General features: G+C 45.0%; 1 protein-coding gene across 2 annotated transcripts in view; it reads left to right on the forward strand.

Annotated features, from left to right (window-relative positions):
- Positions 1-7,403: 7,403 nt before the first annotated feature.
- The window catches only part of ITGB3 (integrin subunit beta 3), a 51,514-nt gene continuing 39,556 nt past the window's right edge, over positions 7,404-19,361 (forward strand). Inside the window, exons 1-2 of one of the 2 annotated variants that reach the window (XM_055334666.1) lie at positions 7,442-7,494; positions 14,272-14,476. In XM_055334666.1, coding sequence (XP_055190641.1) covers positions 14,422-14,476 — 55 coding nt within the window. In that variant the 5' untranslated portion in view covers positions 7,442-7,494; positions 14,272-14,421. Of the gene's footprint in view, positions 7,495-14,271; positions 14,477-19,361 lie in introns of both variants that reach the window. The other variant, XM_055334659.1, reaches the window with a different exon arrangement.

The raw sequence follows: 19,361 nt of genomic DNA on the forward strand, positions 1-19,361 counted from the left end.
CCAGGGGCCCTCTGGCCCAGACCTTGGTCTAGTGCCCAGGTTTTTCCGGTGTGGCTGCCATATCTCAGAAGTCAGCTGGGCATGGCTGAGAACTTCTTATAATCTTATAATAGTCAAGACAGGAAGTGGTCAGGACCTGGAAATAGAGCAGCCCAAGGGGGTGGGAGGGTAGGGGAAAGGCTTTTTTTTTCGGGGGAAGGTGGGAGTCGGGGTGCGGGAAAGGCCTTGTGTGCCTTCTGGGACCATAATTCCCTTGCATAGACTTCCTGAATGTGATCTGGACTGCAGGGACCCCATGGATAACTTTATCTTTGTGGACTTCCCAATTTTATTTCAGAAATGGGCAATTTGAGAATGATTTATTCCAATAGGAGTCTCTCCTGTTAACATTATCAATGCCCACTTGAAACATTTGGGGGTGACTGACTTCCTATATCCACACTTATAGTAAGGGAGACAATGGGTTGTAGAATAAGATCAACCTGTTTTTCCTTCTAGCTTTCCCACGCACTACCTGGGTGCTCTTGAGCTAATTCCTCCATCTCTCTGAGCCTCCATTTTTATCACTGGTAAAATCAGGTTTTCCATGCCTATCTCGTGCTGACTAAAGTATGAAAAATTCTTAGCACAATATTTTACATAGAATAACCACAAAATAAATGGCAGCTAAAATAATAACAATAATAATACCTGCTTCTTTATCTAAGTCTTAGTTTCTGCCTCTGATAAAGGAGTTATTACGAGGATTAAGGAAAATGATCCATATTTGTAAAGAAGGAGGTATATAGAAGGGAAGGGTATATATGTTATATACCACACATTATATATATATTGCAAAGGTCCACCATGGATGGAAACATGGTAGGGGACCTACCCCAGGAGCTGTCAGGGGATGGTTAGTTTGACCAGCAAGGGCCCTGCTCAAACCCTATAATGTCCTCTCATCTCACTTTGGCCAGCATTGCTCAGGGGTCTAGTGATAGGCAGCAATAAAGGAGCCATGGGTATCTTGACTTGTAGGCAGAATCTGGGGATTGACTGGGGATTCAACAGAGGTGAGTTGATTCTAAGGTAGAAAAACAAGCTCACATCTACTGGATACTTACTACATGCTAGTGACTGCTAAATGACTTACATTAATATTTTCCCATCTAACCCTCATTTTACAGATGGAGAAATTGAGGCTTAGGGAAGTTAAGTAAGTTGCCCAAGGTTACCAACAAATAATGAAGCCAGGATTCTAATCCTGACTGCTCTACTGTTGAGAGTTTGATCCTTACATGACTCTGTCTCTCAAGAAGGTGAGCAAGGAGAGCATTGAGAGGGCTAAGAAATGTGTCTGGAGCCCAGCCACGAGCTTGCACCCACTGTAGCAGAGCCCCAGTGAGGCTGACTGGGGATTTAGAAAGATACCAAAACAGGAATTTGGTATCCTGAAGCTAAGCAGCAGCTCTGTTACTGGATTAAGGCATTACCCTGGCTTCAGGGGTGGATAGGGAAAGGGCCTGGACTGGTCTGAGATGGAGCGTAAGCAGCTATATCATGCCTTCTGTGGGCATAGAGCTTGAATCCAGGCTTGGTTAAGGTGGCACCTGGTGTGCTGAGCTGGGACGGAAAGTCCTTGAGCTCTCACTTTTTTTTTTTTCTCAGCAGAGACAGTTCTGGATCTTGTGAGGATGCACTCCAATTGATCTTCTTGGCCCAGCTGGCCTTGAGCCCTGGGAGGCAAGGCCTGGTGTTCTTTGCCACTGCATCATGAGAAGCACCTGGAACATAGTATGCAATTGACTTGTGCTAGTGAATGAATATAAAATACCAAGGCTGAGCTCCTCTCTCCCCAATTTACCTTGATAAAAGCTAGGAGTACTTTCTCAGATAGCTCCCCCAGAGCCTAGAAATTGCAATCTATACCATTTTTAGACACTGTGGACTCTGAAAAGCCCATTTTTCCTCAAGTCAAAGGAACAGCTGGGTCATCCCTTTCTCAACGGACAGAAGATCCTCTGCCAGATGTGTAGGAGGAGAAGATTCTGAGCCAATATGCTACTCCACACTTAGTCTCCTTAACTAGAAGAATGGATTTGCATCAAGGGATCTACAGTCTCTCCACAAATAGTAACAATAACAACAATATATTTTTCCTCTGTGCTTTTCAGATTCCAAAGGTCTTTCATATCCATGGTCTCATAGAACCTCATAACCAGGCATGTTTTGGGAGAGGGTAGAGTGGGATTGGCAGTGAAGCAAAGGGCAGGGAACAGATAGTTATTTTTTGCAGATACGGGAAATGAGTACAGAGAGGATTTGGAGTTTTTCAAAATCAAGTAATTAGAAACATATAGGACAAAGACCTGAATCCAAAGACCTTCTGATCCTTAGCACAAAGGAGAATTAAGCATGACTCTTACAGCATGAGGTACAGGAAATGGCCACAAACTTGGTTCCTCCAATTTATAGTGGTGACAATGAGGAACAGAACAGGAGTAGGGCTTCCCCAGGGGAGCAGATAATGGAAGAGAGCATGGGGAAATGATCCCTATTTTGGTGTCAGCCTGGCCATGGTCAGACAAGAGGCCAGATAGCATGATTTTTGCCTCTTCAATGGGTCTTGGAGAAAATCTACATGTTATGCATTGAATAGCCCTCCCCTCTATCCTGAGGAGCATGGCACTTGGGAAAATTACAGAATAGACACTCTGTTCACGTTTGCTTGGTTACTATTTTATAAAATTTATTTAAGAAATTTGTGGAAATTCATTAGTAGTTAAAATTAGTTGCTAAGCAAGTAAAAGAAAAAAACAGAAGAGATTCTTTTATTTACTGAGGGCCTATGGGGGATGCAAAGATAACAGAGTACAGTCCCTGCTTTCAAGGATCTCATTGTTCAGTAGTGGTGGAAAAGATGATAAAGAAATTCATAATTCAGAAGTTCTGCTTCTTACTAAGACAGAGTGGTATGGGATTTCCTCTCCCACATTAAACAATAAATGTAGACAAAATATTTGAGGAGCTGCTTTTAGGACCTGAACATAGTAGGCAACAGAACCAAAATCATTGAGGGAAGGGAAATACATGAGGTGAGCCTTATGTCTGCCCTGATTTCTGCTTGGGGGGATTTTCTGGATTGCACTGCAAAGAAGTGGAGTCTAAGAAATACATGGTGATCTCAGCAAGCCCAAGAGCATGGCTTGAAGTTGAAGGCTGCTGAGGGAGCTGTAATTTTGTGGGGAAGGCTGTTAAAGCAGAAGGAGCTGCCCAGAGAGGTGCCCCTAGAAGTCTGCATGGGGGTTCCCTGGGTCTTTGGATGAGGGATGAGTTGCACAGGCACATGGTAAGAGTCCATAAGCCTTAGTGGAGAGCAGCTGGGAGCCAAGCAGAACACTACAAGTTGCACATGCTTAGAGATGTTAGAGTTTGAGTTCAACTGGAATGCAGAACCTCACTGAACAACTTGGGTACTTAGATGATCCAGGAAGTCCACATACTCTAGGAGTAAGGACCATGTTCTAGAGGTGCCTGGGTAGCTCAGTTGGTTAAGCATCTGACTTCTGCTCAGATCATGATCTCAGGGCCCTGGGATCAAGCCCTGTGAGGGGCTCTGTGCTCAGTGGGGAGTCTGCTTGACCCTCTCCCTTTGCCCCTCCTCCTATTCATTCTCTCTCTTTCCTTCTCTCTCAAATAAATAAATAAAATCTTTTTTTTTTGAAAGATGGGAGACACAGAGAAAGAAGCAGAGATGTAGGCAGAGGGAGAAGCAGACTCCCTATGGGGAGCCTGATGTGGAACTTGATCCCAGGACTCCGGGATCATGACCTGAGCCAAAGGCAAGACGGTCAACCACTGAGCCACCAAGGTGTCCCAATAAATAAAGTCTTAAAAAACTAGTGCCTCAGTGGTCTATGGGATAATATCTAAATACTTATAATAGTAACTTATATAATACTTAAAAAATATATAAATGTATATATACTATATATACTTACGTATACACTATATATTCTTATATGTACTATATATACTTATATAATACTTATAGTAACCTGTATAATTATAGGTATTTAGATAATATCTAAAATATGTGTGATTGGAGTTTCAGAAGGTAAAGTGAAAGAGAATGGGCAGAAAAATATTTGAAGAAATAATGGCTTAAAAATCCCTATATTTTGTGAAAAATAGGCCCCTTATATATTCAAGACACTCATCAAACCTAGGCGGGATAAATACCAAGAGAACAACACCTCTTTACCTTACAGTCAAGCTGGTAAAAAAAACAAAAAACAAAAAACAAAGATAAAGGGAAAACTTCAAAGCAGGTAGAGACAAATCTGAGACAGTTTGAGCAACTGAAAATGGTTGCATTATAATTGATGGAATAAAATAAATATCCATGAATACTGCTATAAATAGATAATTGAAGTTTTAAAATGAGAGAGAAAGGGCAGCTTTTCTTTATTGTGGAACACCAACTAGTAGTGGCAGAAGAAAGAAAGGAAGGTAGAAATCACTATTGATCAAACACCATGTAACTGACTGCAGTTAAGAACCATTAATAGGTGCTAAAATTAGTGAAAGTCTGAAGAAAAACAGGATTTTTGTATAGAAGTGAAGTGTCTTCCATAAAATATTTATTAATTACAAAGAGAAAAATAGTAACTTTATAGTGAAGAAGTCTAATTGACACCACCTTTCCATGTGACCAAGGTCCTGGGATGGAGTCCCATATTGGGCTCCCTGCAGGGAGTCTCCCTCTCCTCTTGCTCCTGCCCCCCTGCTCATGTCTTCTCTCTCTCTTTCAAATAAATAAATAAAACCTTAAAAAAATAGAATCGTTCAATATGATCATGAGAAAACCTCAGGCAAACCCAAACTGGGGGACATACAAAATAACTGGCCTAATAATTGACACAAAAGTGTCAAGGTGAGGAGAAAAATAGACTGAGAAAGTGTCACAGATTGAAGATGACTAACGAGACATGATGACAACACAATATGGCATCCTCGGAGGAACCACTCAATTCTATGCCAGAAACCAGTTTTACCCTATATGCTAACTAGAATTTAAATAAAAAATTGAAATAATAAAACCAAACAAAAAGCCAACTAGAATTTAAATAAAAACTTGAAATTAAAAAAAAGTAAAAGAAAATCACTTGCCAAAAAAAAAAAAAAGACAGTACAAGATCCTTGATTGGCTCCTGGACTGGTAAGAGGACACTAGTAGGAAGATTGGCAAAAATCCAAATATTGTATCTAGATTAGTTAATAATACTGTATCAATATTAGTTTCCTGTGTCTGATAATTATGATTTGGTAATATAAGATGTTAACATTAGGGGAAACTGGGTGAAGGATAAAAGAGAAGTCTTTAAAAGAATATTCTGCAACTTCTCTGTAAGTATAAACGATTTTTTTATTTATACATATAAAGCAAACATACAGGGCAGCCCCGGTGGCGCAGCGCTTTAGTTCCGCCTTCAGCCTAACGCGTGATCCTGGAGACCTGGGATCGAGTCCCACGTTGGGCTCCCTGCATGGAGCCTGCTTTCCCCCCTGCCTATGTCTCTGCCTGCCTCTCTCTCTGTGTCTCTCATTAATAAATAAATAAAATCTTAAAAAAAAAAAACATACAAGCAAACAACAAAACCAGAGGGAAAAGCCAAGGGAACAAGAGTGTAAACAATGGCTGACTTCTCATCAGAAACAGTGGAGGCCAGAAAGTTGGAATGACATCTTTCAAGTCCAAGAAGAGGCACCTCCCACCTCCCAGAAATCTATATCTAAGGAATATTACAAACAAGGGGGAAACGAAAGTTGCGCATATTTGTCGTCAGGGGACCTTCGCTGCAGGGTTTATTAATGGAAGCTCTTTAAGGTGAAAGGGCTGGGGACGTGGACAGCAGGTTTATTGAGTCAGTACTGGTGTCAGTAGAGCGAGGCTGAGGAAACACCTAGGTGACCAGGAGCTGGGTTATTAATTGTGAGAATTAAGCAAATACGTAAATATCTAGGCAGAGATGTGACCATGCTGTGTGATCTGGATTTTGTGCCAGGGCAACGACAATACTGTTGACATGGCTTCTGATCCACCCTTCCCCAGCCAGGGGAGGTATGTGGAGCTGGAGTCTCAAAACTGGGGACAGGAAGCCAATCTACCCTTTGTGCGTTGGCTCCTCCTCTGTCCCCTTGCAACTTGCTAGCAACACTTCTGCTTCTGGGTGCTGCTCTTTTGGTGTATCTAGTGTTAGGTGGGTTTGAGGAAGAAGTGCCCACCTCTGCAGAGGGTGGGTCTGGAGGAATGGGCTGCCAGACAAGATTACACGGAATAGATTCCATCTGGGGTGTTTTGAAAGATATGTGTAATTTTCCAGGTGGAAAATTCAGGAAAATCAGTCAGACAGAAAACATGGAGTGTTTGGGAATGTGAAGCATCTCCCTGGGCAAGGGTGGGAGATGCAAAAGCGAGTGAGGGCCAGTTTTCAGGGATCCTGGGCGTCTCAAGAGAAGGCTCAGGGAAGCCCAAGGGCAGCTTTAAAGCTGTTGGGGAAGCCCAGGAGCTGGAGAGACTTCCATGCGCCTTGATGCATCAGGTCTTGTTTTTAGGGTTATTTGAGCCACCCATCGCTTCAAGGGTACCAGCCCCAACCACTGGCGGTCTCCCGCTCACAGCGCTGGTTTTTGCCTCTTGGAGCCGCCTGAGGTTTCTGGTCTGGAGAAGACCCAGAGACCCAGAGGAAGGACGGGACGATCGGCGGAGTGGGAAGGAGACCTCTGAGGAAGACAGGATAAAGCTGCAAAGCCAGTGACTTCGCGTTTGGAGGCAGCACACTGGAACTACTGTCAACTACTAGGTGCGAGCATTTGCAGACAGAGGCCCTTTACGGACATCACCGCTTGCACAAGCTTCAGAGGTCTCAAGAGGCTTTCCGGAAAACCAAACTATCCCAAGGGGGGAAATAATCAGGAATAATAAAGGACTGAACCAGTGCTCGGCACCAGAGTAAGCAATCACACGGTTTGTCAAACAAACAAATCAAATGTGCATGAATCAGACTCAAGGTCCAGAGGGAAAGTGCCGAGAAGTTCAGGTGCAAGAGAAAGCCGCGCGGGTGTCTCGGGGAAGCGGGACTGGCTCAGGAGAGGGGCCGCAGGCTCCCCGCTTTCCTAAGCGCACCCCGGGGGACCCCGGGGGACCCCGGGGGCAGGATGCCGGCGACCCCGGCGGGCGGAGGCGAGGCGGGGAAAGGGGCTGCGCTTGCCCACCGCCCGGTGCCGGCGCAGGGTCGGGGAAGCGGCGGGGGGAGGAAGCGCGAGTCGGGGCCCGCCCCGTGACGTCCCGCCCACCGCGTCCCCTCCCCCCTCCCGCTGCGGGAAAAGTGGCCGCGGGCGCCGCCGCTCCCTGTGGCCGGTCGGGCGCGGCGGCGGGCGAGATGCGGGCGCGGCAGCTCTGGGCCGCGGTGCTGCTGCTGGGGGCGCTGGCGGGCACCGGCGTCGGAGGTGAGTGGGGCTCCCGCACGGCGGGGACGCGGCTCCCCGAAGCTCCCGCGCCGCGCATCCTGCGGCCGCCGAGGTGGCGGCCTGGGAGCCTGGCGTCGGGGGCGGCGCCGAGTGCGCGGGGCCAGGCCGGCGTCGCCGGGGCCCGCAGCCGGGACCTCCCCGCCCCGCGGTGCCGGCTGGAAGGCCGCCTCGGGCGGGTGCTCCGGGACCCCGGAGCCCTTGGCCGAGCCAGGCGCCTGCCCGGGCGTGGGGGCGCCGGTCCGGGGCCGCGCGCCCCGCAGGGGGTCTGGGGCTTGCGGAGGCGGGCGGGCACCGCGGGCACCGTGGGCACCGCGAGCCGCGGCTCCCGGGCTGTTCCCGCGCGCGGCCGGGGGGATGGGCCGCAGCTGCTCGCATGCGGGCGTGCGCGCGCGCGGGGTGCCAGCTCCTCGACGTTACTCGCCCTTTGCGTTGCACTTTCTCCCAAGTTTTTCTCTTCTTAGTCTTTTTCCTTGGTGGCTCCCCTGGGGAGCGGTTCGCAGGAGGGTGAGGGCTCTGACTCCTACAGTGTCCCCCGGTGGCAGCGGTGCCCTTACATCTGAAAAACCTCCCGTGTGTGCGAGGAGCCACACGAAGGGTCCCAGGAACTGGCTTGGATCCCTGGCTTTGTCTCTCCTGCTGCTGCACACACTATGCCGAGGCAGTTGGCATTCAGCCCCATTGGTGCCGGGGAGGGGCAGAGGAGATTACAGCCCCGGGACGCTGCCCCTGGTCCTTCCGGAGCCCCGGTGACCTTCCCAGAGAGAGCTCTGGCTCCCGTTCCTCGGGGGCGTTCCTCTGCAGATGGTGCACAACTCTACATATATACACTTCTTTTTTTAATTTTTATTTTATTTTATTTATTTTTTGATAGAGAGAGAGAGAGAGAGAGAGAGAGAGAGAGGCAGAGACACAGGCAGAGGAGGAAGCAGGATCCATGCACCGGGAGCCCGATGTGGGATTCGATCCGGGGTCTCCAGGATCGCGCCCTGGGCCAAAGGCAGGCGCCAAACCGCTGCGCCACCCACGGATCCCCATATATACACTTCCAATGAAAAAGAGTAGTACTCATTGTAAGGCAATTTAAATCCTGCAGGAGGTATTAAAAAATTAAGATTTACTGATAAATCCATATCAAAGGTAGCTATTAAGAAATACTTTGACGACGGCCTTCAAGATCTTGTGTGTATGTGTGTAAGACATTATACAGGACAAGGCAACAATATCTTTTAAAAATCGCTTTATTCAGTATGACTGACATACAAAAAGCTGTGTGTATTTAATGTATGTGATTTGATGAGTTTGGATTCATATATACCCATGAAGCCATCACCACAATCTATGAATGATGTCTTGGTGGAGGAGTTACGGGTAATATATGGGGGGCTAAGTTGTTTTTGCTGAAGCTTCCCATGTGATAGATGCTCAATCAGGTCAGCGATGTCTTCATCCTATAGTCAGCAGCTTGATGACACAGTACTGAAATACAAATCTCCAGCATTGTGCCCTAAGGAGGTGTTAGAGACTCAGTTCAGATGCTATCTGATGTGGATGGGGCAGTGGAGCCGTCTCCTCCAAATGCCTGCTTCTGTGAACTCAAAACAATTGTTGCTTTAAAGAAAGCACATCTACAGCTTTCTGAGTCCAATCATTGTATTTTCTTATAGACTTAGAAGAAAGTAAAGTAACATAAGATAGAGCCTTGCATTATGGATTTCAATATTAGTGAGGATGAAGAATGTACTTGTTATTTTGGTGTATCTCTCCCCCACCTCTCACTTGTAGTATTTTTGCTGCTCTGGATACAGAGTTGTGATGATCCATATAGGGTTCCACTGCATTAAAAAAAAAAAAAAGGATTCCACTGCATTGACATACCTTAGTTTGCAGTATCCTTTGGGAGATCTGTTCACAGATTCATCATTATGATTGGGATGATTCCAGCTGTCGTGATGGGTTATACTGAGCTAGCCCTGGATGAGAAGTAGGTTGGAATAGTATTTAAGAGCATGAGCTTTAGAGTTAGACCTCCAGAGTAAGAAAGAGCGGTTTTGATTATATTTGGATCCTACTTGGGGTTGGGGGCTGGGTTGCAGATGTCAGATTCCTGGGGGAGCAGGTGGTAGGATGAGAGTAGAAGAGGGGTGTTGGTACACAGAGTGTTGAAGGGACACAGAAGGAGCTGGGTGGTGGCACAGAGAGGCTGTCCCAGAATAGGAGAGTCTGGTATGGGTGGAAGAGAGGTTGTTTGAGAGTAGAGTTTTGGAATTTGTATACAAAGACGATCTTTTGGCTTCACCCAAGAGGTATTGGGTTTTGTGGCTTTCACGTATATAAGCCTGTATTCTAACTTGATACCTAAGGGGTAACAAGTTTTATTTGCTGTCACCATCTAAACTGATTAGTTCTGAGCTGAAGTGCTAATTTCTTCTCCTGAGTTTATATCCTGGAAACTCTCTGAATGAAGCCCTCTGCCTGGAGAGACATGGCAGGAAGGCTTGTTGGCTGGGGAAGGGGACAGTTATGGTTTAAGCCAGCCAGATGTGGGTTTAATTCTTGATTTTGTCTCTAATTGGTTGTGTGACCTTAGGCAAGTTACTTAATCTCTTGAAACCTCAGTTTCCTCATCTGTAAAGTATTCAATGATTGTGCTACTTAAATGAGATAAAGGCACAAAAAAGCATTCGATAAATGGCATTTATTTTTGCCATTATTCTTGGTATCTACATATAGTGGAGATGAGCTATTACTGCTTAGTGCATGAGTGCAACTCAGGCTCCCAGAATGAGACCGATGGGGTCCCTTTTCCCACACCTATATGGCATTCCCCCATTGGTGTTTTGGTATACCTCAGCCACTCTGACCCAACAAGAACCCACAGAAGAGACCAAGGATGAAGAGGCTCATACATTTGCTTTATCCACTAGAAAATCTGAAGTTCTGTCTCTGAGGAAAGAGGAAAGTAAAAGACGTTCACAAGATTTCAGGTTCTATGAGGAGAAGAACATGTCTATTTTGTTTGGTGTGCTAGGCCCAGTGCCTTGCTACACTGACAGCCAATGGGAACGCTTTGAGAGGGCATCTAGAGGTGATGTGCCTCATTGTAAGAAACTCAATATTTGAATATCTGCATTCATTCGCAGAGGATCCTCAAGGGTTTCATCTGAGCATTCTGGGGGAATTTTAGAATATAGCTGAGACCATGAATTCTTTGGGTATTTGGATCTCTGTGCTATGGTGCCTTAGACCTCTGTTCTCAGGGGACCCTCTATGGACTGTCTGCTTTTTTCTTCCTTTCCTGGGAGAAGACATACAGGGGAGAAGCATTCTCCTTTAACCTGCCTCTAAACTGTGCGTGGTAGAGGTCTCCTGGGGACAGCAGCATCAGATGGGGCCAGGAGGCAATAGTGAGGAGGGGGAGAATGCATATGACTCTGGAGTTTCCTAATAGAAACTCCCCACCCCACTCAGGATCTCTGGTTATCATCTCCTTCCAGCCCTACCAATCCTTCTTGCCTCTGTTGGCAGAAATAGCCAGGAAGCATGCCCACAGGAACCACAACTCATGAATCAGCAGACAGATAATTAACTGGGGGAGTGACAGAGCAGCTTCAGGGATAAACCACTTAGCCTGCCCCAGCCCCCTCTGCTGCCCACGGAGCTGGCCTGCTGCTTCACCCCATTGCCTTCCTTCCTTCCCTGAGCCCTGACCCTTCTGGAATGGAGCGATCATTGTGCCTGAAGGAACTCAGGTCCTGAGTGGCATCGCAGATAGGAGCAGGAAAGTCACACTGCCTGTCTCCCTGTGTAGACTGCAGACATTTATTTAAATGTGAAACTAACAACAACAAAAAAATCTGCCTTTTTCCCCCATGTGCACAGTATCTCCAGGAACACTCTTTAAAATAAGGTTTATTGAGGCGTAATTAGCATGGAATAAAATCCATCCTTATTAGGTGTACAGTTTTTTGAATTTTGACACATTTAGTCAAGTAGCCATCACCACAATCAAGATACAGAATATTTCCATCATCTCAAAAGTTTCCCTTAAGCTCCTCTGCTATCAGTATCCTATCCCCACCTTGAGTTCCCGGCAGCCTCTGATCTGTTTCCTGTCCCTACAATTCTACCTTTTGTGGAATGTCATATAAAAGAAGTCATAGGACATGTAGTCTTTTAAGTCTGGCTTCTTTCACATAGCATGACACATTTGAGATTCACCCCTGTTGTGTGTGTATCTGGTAGCTAAGGCTACTCCATCTTCCTCGGGTGCTGAGACAGTTACCCTGAAAGCAGGTGGACTATGTCAGTTAAACCCAGATGCAACTTTCAATTTCTAAATTTTCTAATTGGATGAATGCATTTGGGCCATGTTATAAGCCATTAGACTTCCCAAATGCTAAGTAGTGATATCTTCAGGATATTGGGGAGGATTTTGCAGCAACCAGCACTTTTATTATTGGTCTGGAAAGCAGTGCATATTTTGTGGCCAAATACGGTATGTCACAATCCTTAGAGCCAGAAGCTGTTAAGTAAACCTGGGGCTATTCTATCTTTAAAAAAATTTGGTAGCATCTCTGAAAATACAAGTCTTCCTTCTGGTTTTCAGTCATGTTGCCACAAAAAGACTAGTCTCACTCTTGCCAGCATTTCTTAGTTCAGTTGGCGAAGACATTCAACATTCAAGGAGAGATTGAGGTGAACTTTTTTTTTTTTTAAGACGGTCAAAAGCTGGAGAATAAAATGGCTGGTTCCCCCCCTTTTTTTTCTGGTTACCCTTTAATTTTATTCTTCCATAATGTCCATTTTTTTTATCAGATGGTGTGTTCAATTTAGATTTTCCTCCTTGTATATATATAATAATCGTAATGTGTGTCTGTATTCCTTTACCTAAACTTGTTATTGTTTTTGTTTTGTTTTTAACTTACAAAACCTACTTCCTTTCATGCAGAGAAAAAACAGACCTCGGGTGTGAAAGAGCTATGGGTCGGGAACTGAGAAATCTATTTTTGATTCCCACCTGTGCAGCCTTTTTCATCAGCTTGCTGGGTAACTTTGCACAAGCCATCTTCCCATTGGGCCTCAGGCACTAGGTGTCTCAGGGGCTGCAAAGTGGAAGGAGATGGAGGGGGAGTCTTTGGTTTGCACCTGCGCCTCCGTACCTTCAGGTGGAGAAGTTTTTCCTTTAACTAATTCATAACATGGAACTCCATGTAAAGATTTCTTTGGGGGTGGAGGGTGAGGAAAGGGAGGTCTTCAGCTAAAAACAGGCTCAAAAAACTTCTCAACTGAAGAATGCTCCAGAAGTTTAGCAAAAGGCACATCCAGTAGCCACTTTAAAAGTCCCTGTAGCCAACCTTAATCTCTTTGCTAAATAGGATTCTTAGATAGAGAAACCTGGGCCAATGAGATCCACCCATGGCTCCAAACCCTTGTTTTAGTGACAGCACGAGATAAACTCCTCTAGGTTAAACCTCTGCTGCCTTTGCTGGGGGCGGCCAGGCTTGACCACCTCTTCGAGATGGAGGGGAACATGGTGTCTCCGTTCTGGAACTTCTATAGGTTGAGAACAGACTGTCTCTCTCCTGGGAGGTTCCTGAAGGGAGTGGGCCAATGTTTATTCTGGAGTTCCCACCGAACTGCAGAGTCAAAGAGTATCTATAGGGTTTTTTTTTTTTTAATTTTTATTTATTTACGATAGTCACAGAGAGAGAGAGAGAGGCGAGGCACAGGCAGAGGGAGAAGCAGGCTCCATGCCGGGAGCCCGACGTGGGATTCGATCCCGGGTCTCCAGGATCGCACCCTGGGCCAAAGGCAGGCGCCAAACCGCTGCGCCACCCAGGGATCCCTATCTATAGGGTTTTGATGCCACAGGTGCTCCATGTTATAAGAAGCCAGGCATGCTCTGGGGAGTCTGCAGTTATGTATGTATGTATGTATGTATGTATGTATGTATGTATGTTAATTAATTTAAAGGTTTTATTTATTTATTTGAGAGACAGAGAGCACAAGCAGGAGGAGCTGCAGAGGGAAAGGGAGAAAGAGAAGCAGCCTCCCTGCTGAGCACGGAACCTAATGCAGGACTCCATCCCAGCACCCTGGGGTTATGATCTGAGCCAAAGGCAGATGCTTAACTGGCTGAGCCAGCCAGGCACCCCTGGGGAGTCTGCACTTAGATGAATGCCAGTGTAGAAAGTGAGAGAGGACAGAGAACATTTAAAATCAGCTTTAATTTCCTTTTAGCTTATAAATGTAATTCAGCCTGTTGTATTAAAAAAAAAAAAAGCCAAGCAGTGTAGAAACAGAATAATGCAGAAAGCGCCAAGTCCCTTGTAGTTTTGTCCTTAGAGATAACTGCTGTTAAGTTACTCCAGTTTTTTTCCCCTATGTATATGTCACCATAAACAGTTACTTATCCTTACTGTTATTTCTCAAGTAGGATCACCCACAGTAGGATCAATGTTACTCAATAATATATCTTAAGCATATCTTTATGTGAGTTTATATCTTTCCATTATTTATCGTAAGAATTCTAGCCAGCAGGCATACTGTCATATAGATGTAGCAGAATTTACTTAACTGGTTCCCTGTTGGCAGACAGTGGGATCATTCTCAATTATTTGCTACTACAGATAAAGCTGTGGGGGATGGCCTTGCTCATTGTTGGCACCTTTGTTCAAGTGTTTTTACAGGCTCAATTTCTTGAACTAAAGCTTCTAGGTCAAAGGAAGTGAATATTTTACATTTAAATTTTAATAGGTTTTGCCAAATTGTCTTCTGGAATGGTGGGAGCAGTTTGCCTTCCTACTAGGATGGGGACGACAAAGACTTGCAGCAGCACCGTTACCTGCTGTCCATACCCACCAGACATGAACTGGAGGAGGAGAAGTAGCAGAACTAGAGTGCTGGATGCCAAGGAGGTCACCAACAGGGCACTGCTGGGCTGAGCCTCAAACAGAGCTTGGTACGGGCTTGCTTTTTCTCTCTACTGAGTGAGTCAGATGGGAGGTGGGGCCAGTGCTGATAAAATTTTCCAGAGCTTGAGATGCATTTGCATCAAATCTCCACTAAGCTATTGGGAAGAAATGGACATTTGTGCATTGTGTGAGGGGTCTTGGCCTCTGCGATGCTGGACCTCCTAGAGCGTTAGTCACTGGTGATGGTTTCTGGCTGGAATATATACTTCCAGGGCTGGCAGCACTTCTAATCCAACACTACTTTACAGAGAAGCAAAAAGGAGAGGCCCTGAGAGTCAAAATGACTTGCCCAAGATCATACAGCTAGTTTTGGGGCGTTGGTAGAGTCTAGCCCAGGGAGCTCTTATCTCCTGGCCTGTGATTTCTTCAGCATATCCTATTAGAGGCAGGAGGCCCAGTGAATCTGATCCTGAGGCGGGGCTGTGGTGGGGATGTAGATGGGCATTCCTAATGCAGGAAGGAGTTAGAGTGAAGGTACACAGGAAGGAATCTAACACTTACATTTACTGAGCATGCACTGTAGGTAGATAAAATTGTCTCATTTAATCCTAGCACTGCATGAAGTATGTCCATATTTGGGAGCATGGGGAAAAGGAAGCAGTGATTTGGGGTCTCCCATACTTGGCTGATGTGGCTGCATTAGGCCTGTTAAATACTAGGGAGCAATTATGAGTCCTTGAATAAAGAATGAAAGAGTCATTGGACCTTAGAGCCCCAGGGAGATGAAAGGACCTGGCCAAGGTTACACAGCCAGCGGATGGCAAAAGTGCCTTTGGATCTGAAGTCTCTTGCCTATGGCTCTGCATGTCTTCCCCATGTCCACTGTTACACAATAATAATGTTCATTGTTTTACCACTGCTGCCCTATGATGTTGCTCAGGGACTGAATGTTAATTTTATATGACGACCATATGGAAGATAGGACTCTGTCTGAGAATGGGCTTTCTGCAGTGTTCTGCACACGGCTCCCTAATTAACCCAGTTGGAGATGCTAACCAGGCATGATCCTGCTTCACTTACAAGGGCAGGGCCTACTGGCTGAAGAGTCAGTGAAAGGGTATGGCCAGTGGTCAAAACATCTGAGCTTTGTCCAAGGGGATCCACTTGCTAGGGGGCAAAATCCGTCCTGTCTTTCTGCCATGCCCCACATGCCATCCATCAGTAAGGCCCTGGAACATATCTAGGTCTGACCACACTGTAAACCCTGCTACTCTCCCAATCCAAATCCCTGCCATCTGTTATCTGGATTATTGTAATAGCTTCCTAATTGGTCTCTTTCCATCTTGTTTCCCTAATGTCTGCCTTCCTTTGAGTGGCCAGGATATTTTCTATGCTCACCTCTGCTCAGACTCCTCTAGGGGCTTTCCATCACATAGAGAATGAAAGCCACATTCCCTATCGTGGTTATAGCTTCCTAGCATTCTGCTCCCTGACTGCTTCTCTAGCTGCTTCTCTGCCTCTTTCCTCCTCTCTCTCTCTTCCTGCTATTGCTTTAACAGACTGAGGTCCATCTAGAACTTGTCATGGATTCTTTCTAGAATGCTCATCCCCTAGATTTTCCCAAGACACACTCCTTCATATCATTTTGGAATATCAACTCAGAGAGGCCTTTCTTTTTCATTTTTTCCTCTTTTAAAAAAATTTTTTTTTTTAAAAATTGAGTACAGTGATACATGTCATATTAGTTTCATGTGTACTACATAGTGATTCAGCATCTCTATACATTATGCTACGTTTACAAGTGTATCTATGGCCTGTCACCATGCAGCGCTGTTACAATATCATCGACTATACTTCCTATGCTGTACCTTTTATTCCTATGACTTATTCATTGCATAACTGGAAGCCTGTATCTCCCACTCCCCTTCACGCATTTTGCCCATCCACCTACCCCCCTTCCCTCTGACAAACATCAGTTTGTTCTCTGTATTTATAGGTCTGTTTCTGCTTTTTATTTGTTCATTAATTTGTTTTGTTTTTTTAGAGCCCATATATGAATGCAATCATATGGTATTTGTTTTTCTTAGCCTATCTTACTTCACTTAGCATAATACTCTCTGGGTCCGTCCATGTTGTCATAAAAAATGGCAAGATCTCATCCTTTCTTATGGCTGTGCAATATTCCAGTGAGTGTGCGCGTGTGTATTACATCTTTATCCACTGATCTATTGATGGATGCTTAGGATGCTTCCATATCTTGGCTATTGTAAATAACACTGCAATAAGCATACAGGTGCATATATCTTTTTTGAATTAGTGTTTTTGTTTTGTTTGAGTAAATAGTAGTAGAATTATTGGGTCATATGGTGTTTCTATTTTTAATTTTTTTGGGAACCCTCTTATGTTTTCCACAGTGGCTGCACCAGTTAACATCAACACCAACACGCAGGAGGGTTCCTTTTCTTCCACATCCTGTTCAATAACTATTATTCCTTGTCTTTTTAATTTTAGCCATTCTGAAAGGTGTGAGATGATATTTCATTGTGGTTTTGATTTGCATTTCCCTCATAATGAGGGAAATTGTGATGTTGAGTATCTTTTCCTGTGTCTGATGGCCATATGTATGTCTTTTTTGGAAAAATGTCTATTCAGGTCCAGAGAGCCCTTTTTTATATTTTAAAGATTTTATTTATTTATTCATGAGAGACACACACACACACACACAAAGAGAGAGAGAGAGAGAGAGAGAGAGAGAGAGAGACAGGAGAGAAGTGGGCTCCACACAGGGAGCCCGACGTGGGACTCAATCCCAGGTCTCAGGATCGGGCCCTGGGCTGAAGGTGGTGCTAAACCGCTGAGCCACCCGGGCTGCCCCCAGAGAGGCCTTTCTTGACTACTTTCTTTATAAGGGACTACTTCCTCTAATTGATGCTATTCTTTTATGGTTTTCTTTTCTTTTTAATTTGAGAGAGAGAACAGATACAGAGGGAGAGGGAGATGCAGACACCCTGCTGAGTAGAGAGCCCAATGCAGGACTCAATCCCAGGACCCTGCAATCATAACCCCAGCCAAAGGCAGATGCTTAACTGACTTTGACACCCAGACCGCCCACTCTGTTTTTTTTTTTTAAAAACCATTTGCCTGTGTTTGAAATTATACTTTGTTGTGTATGTTTTGTATGTTTTTGTTTCCATTTTCTCACTATAATTTAAGCTCAGTATGAATAGGGGGCTTGTTTTGTTTGACAATGTCTTCAGTGCCTAGGAGAGTGCCAGGCACAGTAGGTGCTCAATGAATATTGGTTGAATAAATGAATGACGGAATGCCAACATCACTGATGTATGTTAGTAGAAAAGTATAAAGCCAAAGTACCCACTTTCCCATTATCTACAGATGGATTAACCATGGCAGTTTTCATTCCAGGATGGCTGTTTCTCTATTATGCAAAGTATTTCAGGGCAGTGTTCCTCAAAATGGTGTCATATATGCTATGGAAATGCAAGTCCATTTTGTATTAGCTTCCTAGGGCTGCAACAACTGTGTGGCTTATGGCAATGGAAATTTATTTTCTCTGAAGGCTAGAAATCTGAAGTCAAGGTGTCAGTAGGACCATGCTTTCTCTGAGGCTCTGTGTAGACTCTTCCTCTGCCACTTCCTATCTCCTAGTGGAGGTCTGGTACTCTGGCATTCTTTGCCTTCCAGTTGGGTTACTCTGATCTCTGCCTTTGTCATCACATGACATTTTCTTTGTGTCTGTTTTCACATGGTATTTTCCCCTTACAAGGACATCAGTCATATTGGATTAGGGCCTCCCCTAATGACTTTATCTTGATTATATATGCAAAGACCTTTATTTCCAAATAAGGTAATAGTCATCAGTACTAAGGGTGAGGACTTTAGTGCATCTTTTTTGGGGGCACAGAATTCAATCCATAATGCATTTTAATATTGGTAGAGGCAAATTATACACAAATGTCTTCTGATGTTACATATCATGCACTTAAAACAACTTAAGAAAATCTTTGAAATTAGGATGCGTTCTACATCCATGATCTTAGATATGGTGAAATGTAGTTTGGATTGCTTGCCATTTTGAGTAATGCTTACTGGAGCTTTATACTTAGAGGTTATGTATTAGCTTGGACACCACTTTTCCTGTCTGTTTCCCCTTCTTTAGATTACTGAGCTGCTCTACATGTGATGAAAGAAGAACAAAAATAAAATAAATTTTCTCAGCAGCTTGCTCTGGAGAAACCAGTTGTGAATCCATATGGCAGTTAGCATGAGATGTTTTGTTCTTGGATGACTCACTCAGCCAGGTGACTGCAATGGAGGCTCAGGCATTGCCTGAGTCACCCAGTATCCCCATGGGCCTAATTGGGAAGTGACCAGCCAAAGTGGCAGGGCTGGGGACCTAGGCCAGAACTCCTCTCTGGCAGATAGTAAGATAGTCCATAGCATATGCAGCATGGATCATCCTTTCTCCCCACTAAACACCTCTCCATTTGACTTAACCCTCTCCTGAAGTTCCCTGGCCTCACTAGGGTGGCCTGTTCCTGCAGTCTAACATCCTGTCTCATTGGACAGCATGTCCTCAAAATAGCTCTCATTGACGCATTGTGACTTCCACTTGTTCCAGCTTTCTTCCTTGTTCCCCTTTTTTTCTCCATTTTTTTCCCTATCCTTTGTCTCTCTTCTGGTTCTGTGAATTAGGCTGATGTGCCAAACCACAGCCTTTCCTTCTACTGCTTTCCAGGCAACTGTGTTGGCGGTCTTGTCTTTTTGAATTGGTCTCCTCTTCTCAGTCAGCCCTCCCAGATTGGATTTTTTTTTCTAAGATTTTATTTATTTTTCATGAGAGAGACAGAGAGAGGCAGAGACATAGGCAGAGGGAGAAGCAGGCTCCCTACTGGGAGCGCAATGTGGGACTCC

This window comes from Nyctereutes procyonoides, unplaced genomic scaffold (assembly GCF_905146905.1).
Source record: "Nyctereutes procyonoides isolate TBG_1078 unplaced genomic scaffold, NYPRO_anot_genome, whole genome shotgun sequence".
Taxonomy (NCBI): domain Eukaryota; kingdom Metazoa; phylum Chordata; class Mammalia; order Carnivora; family Canidae; genus Nyctereutes; species Nyctereutes procyonoides.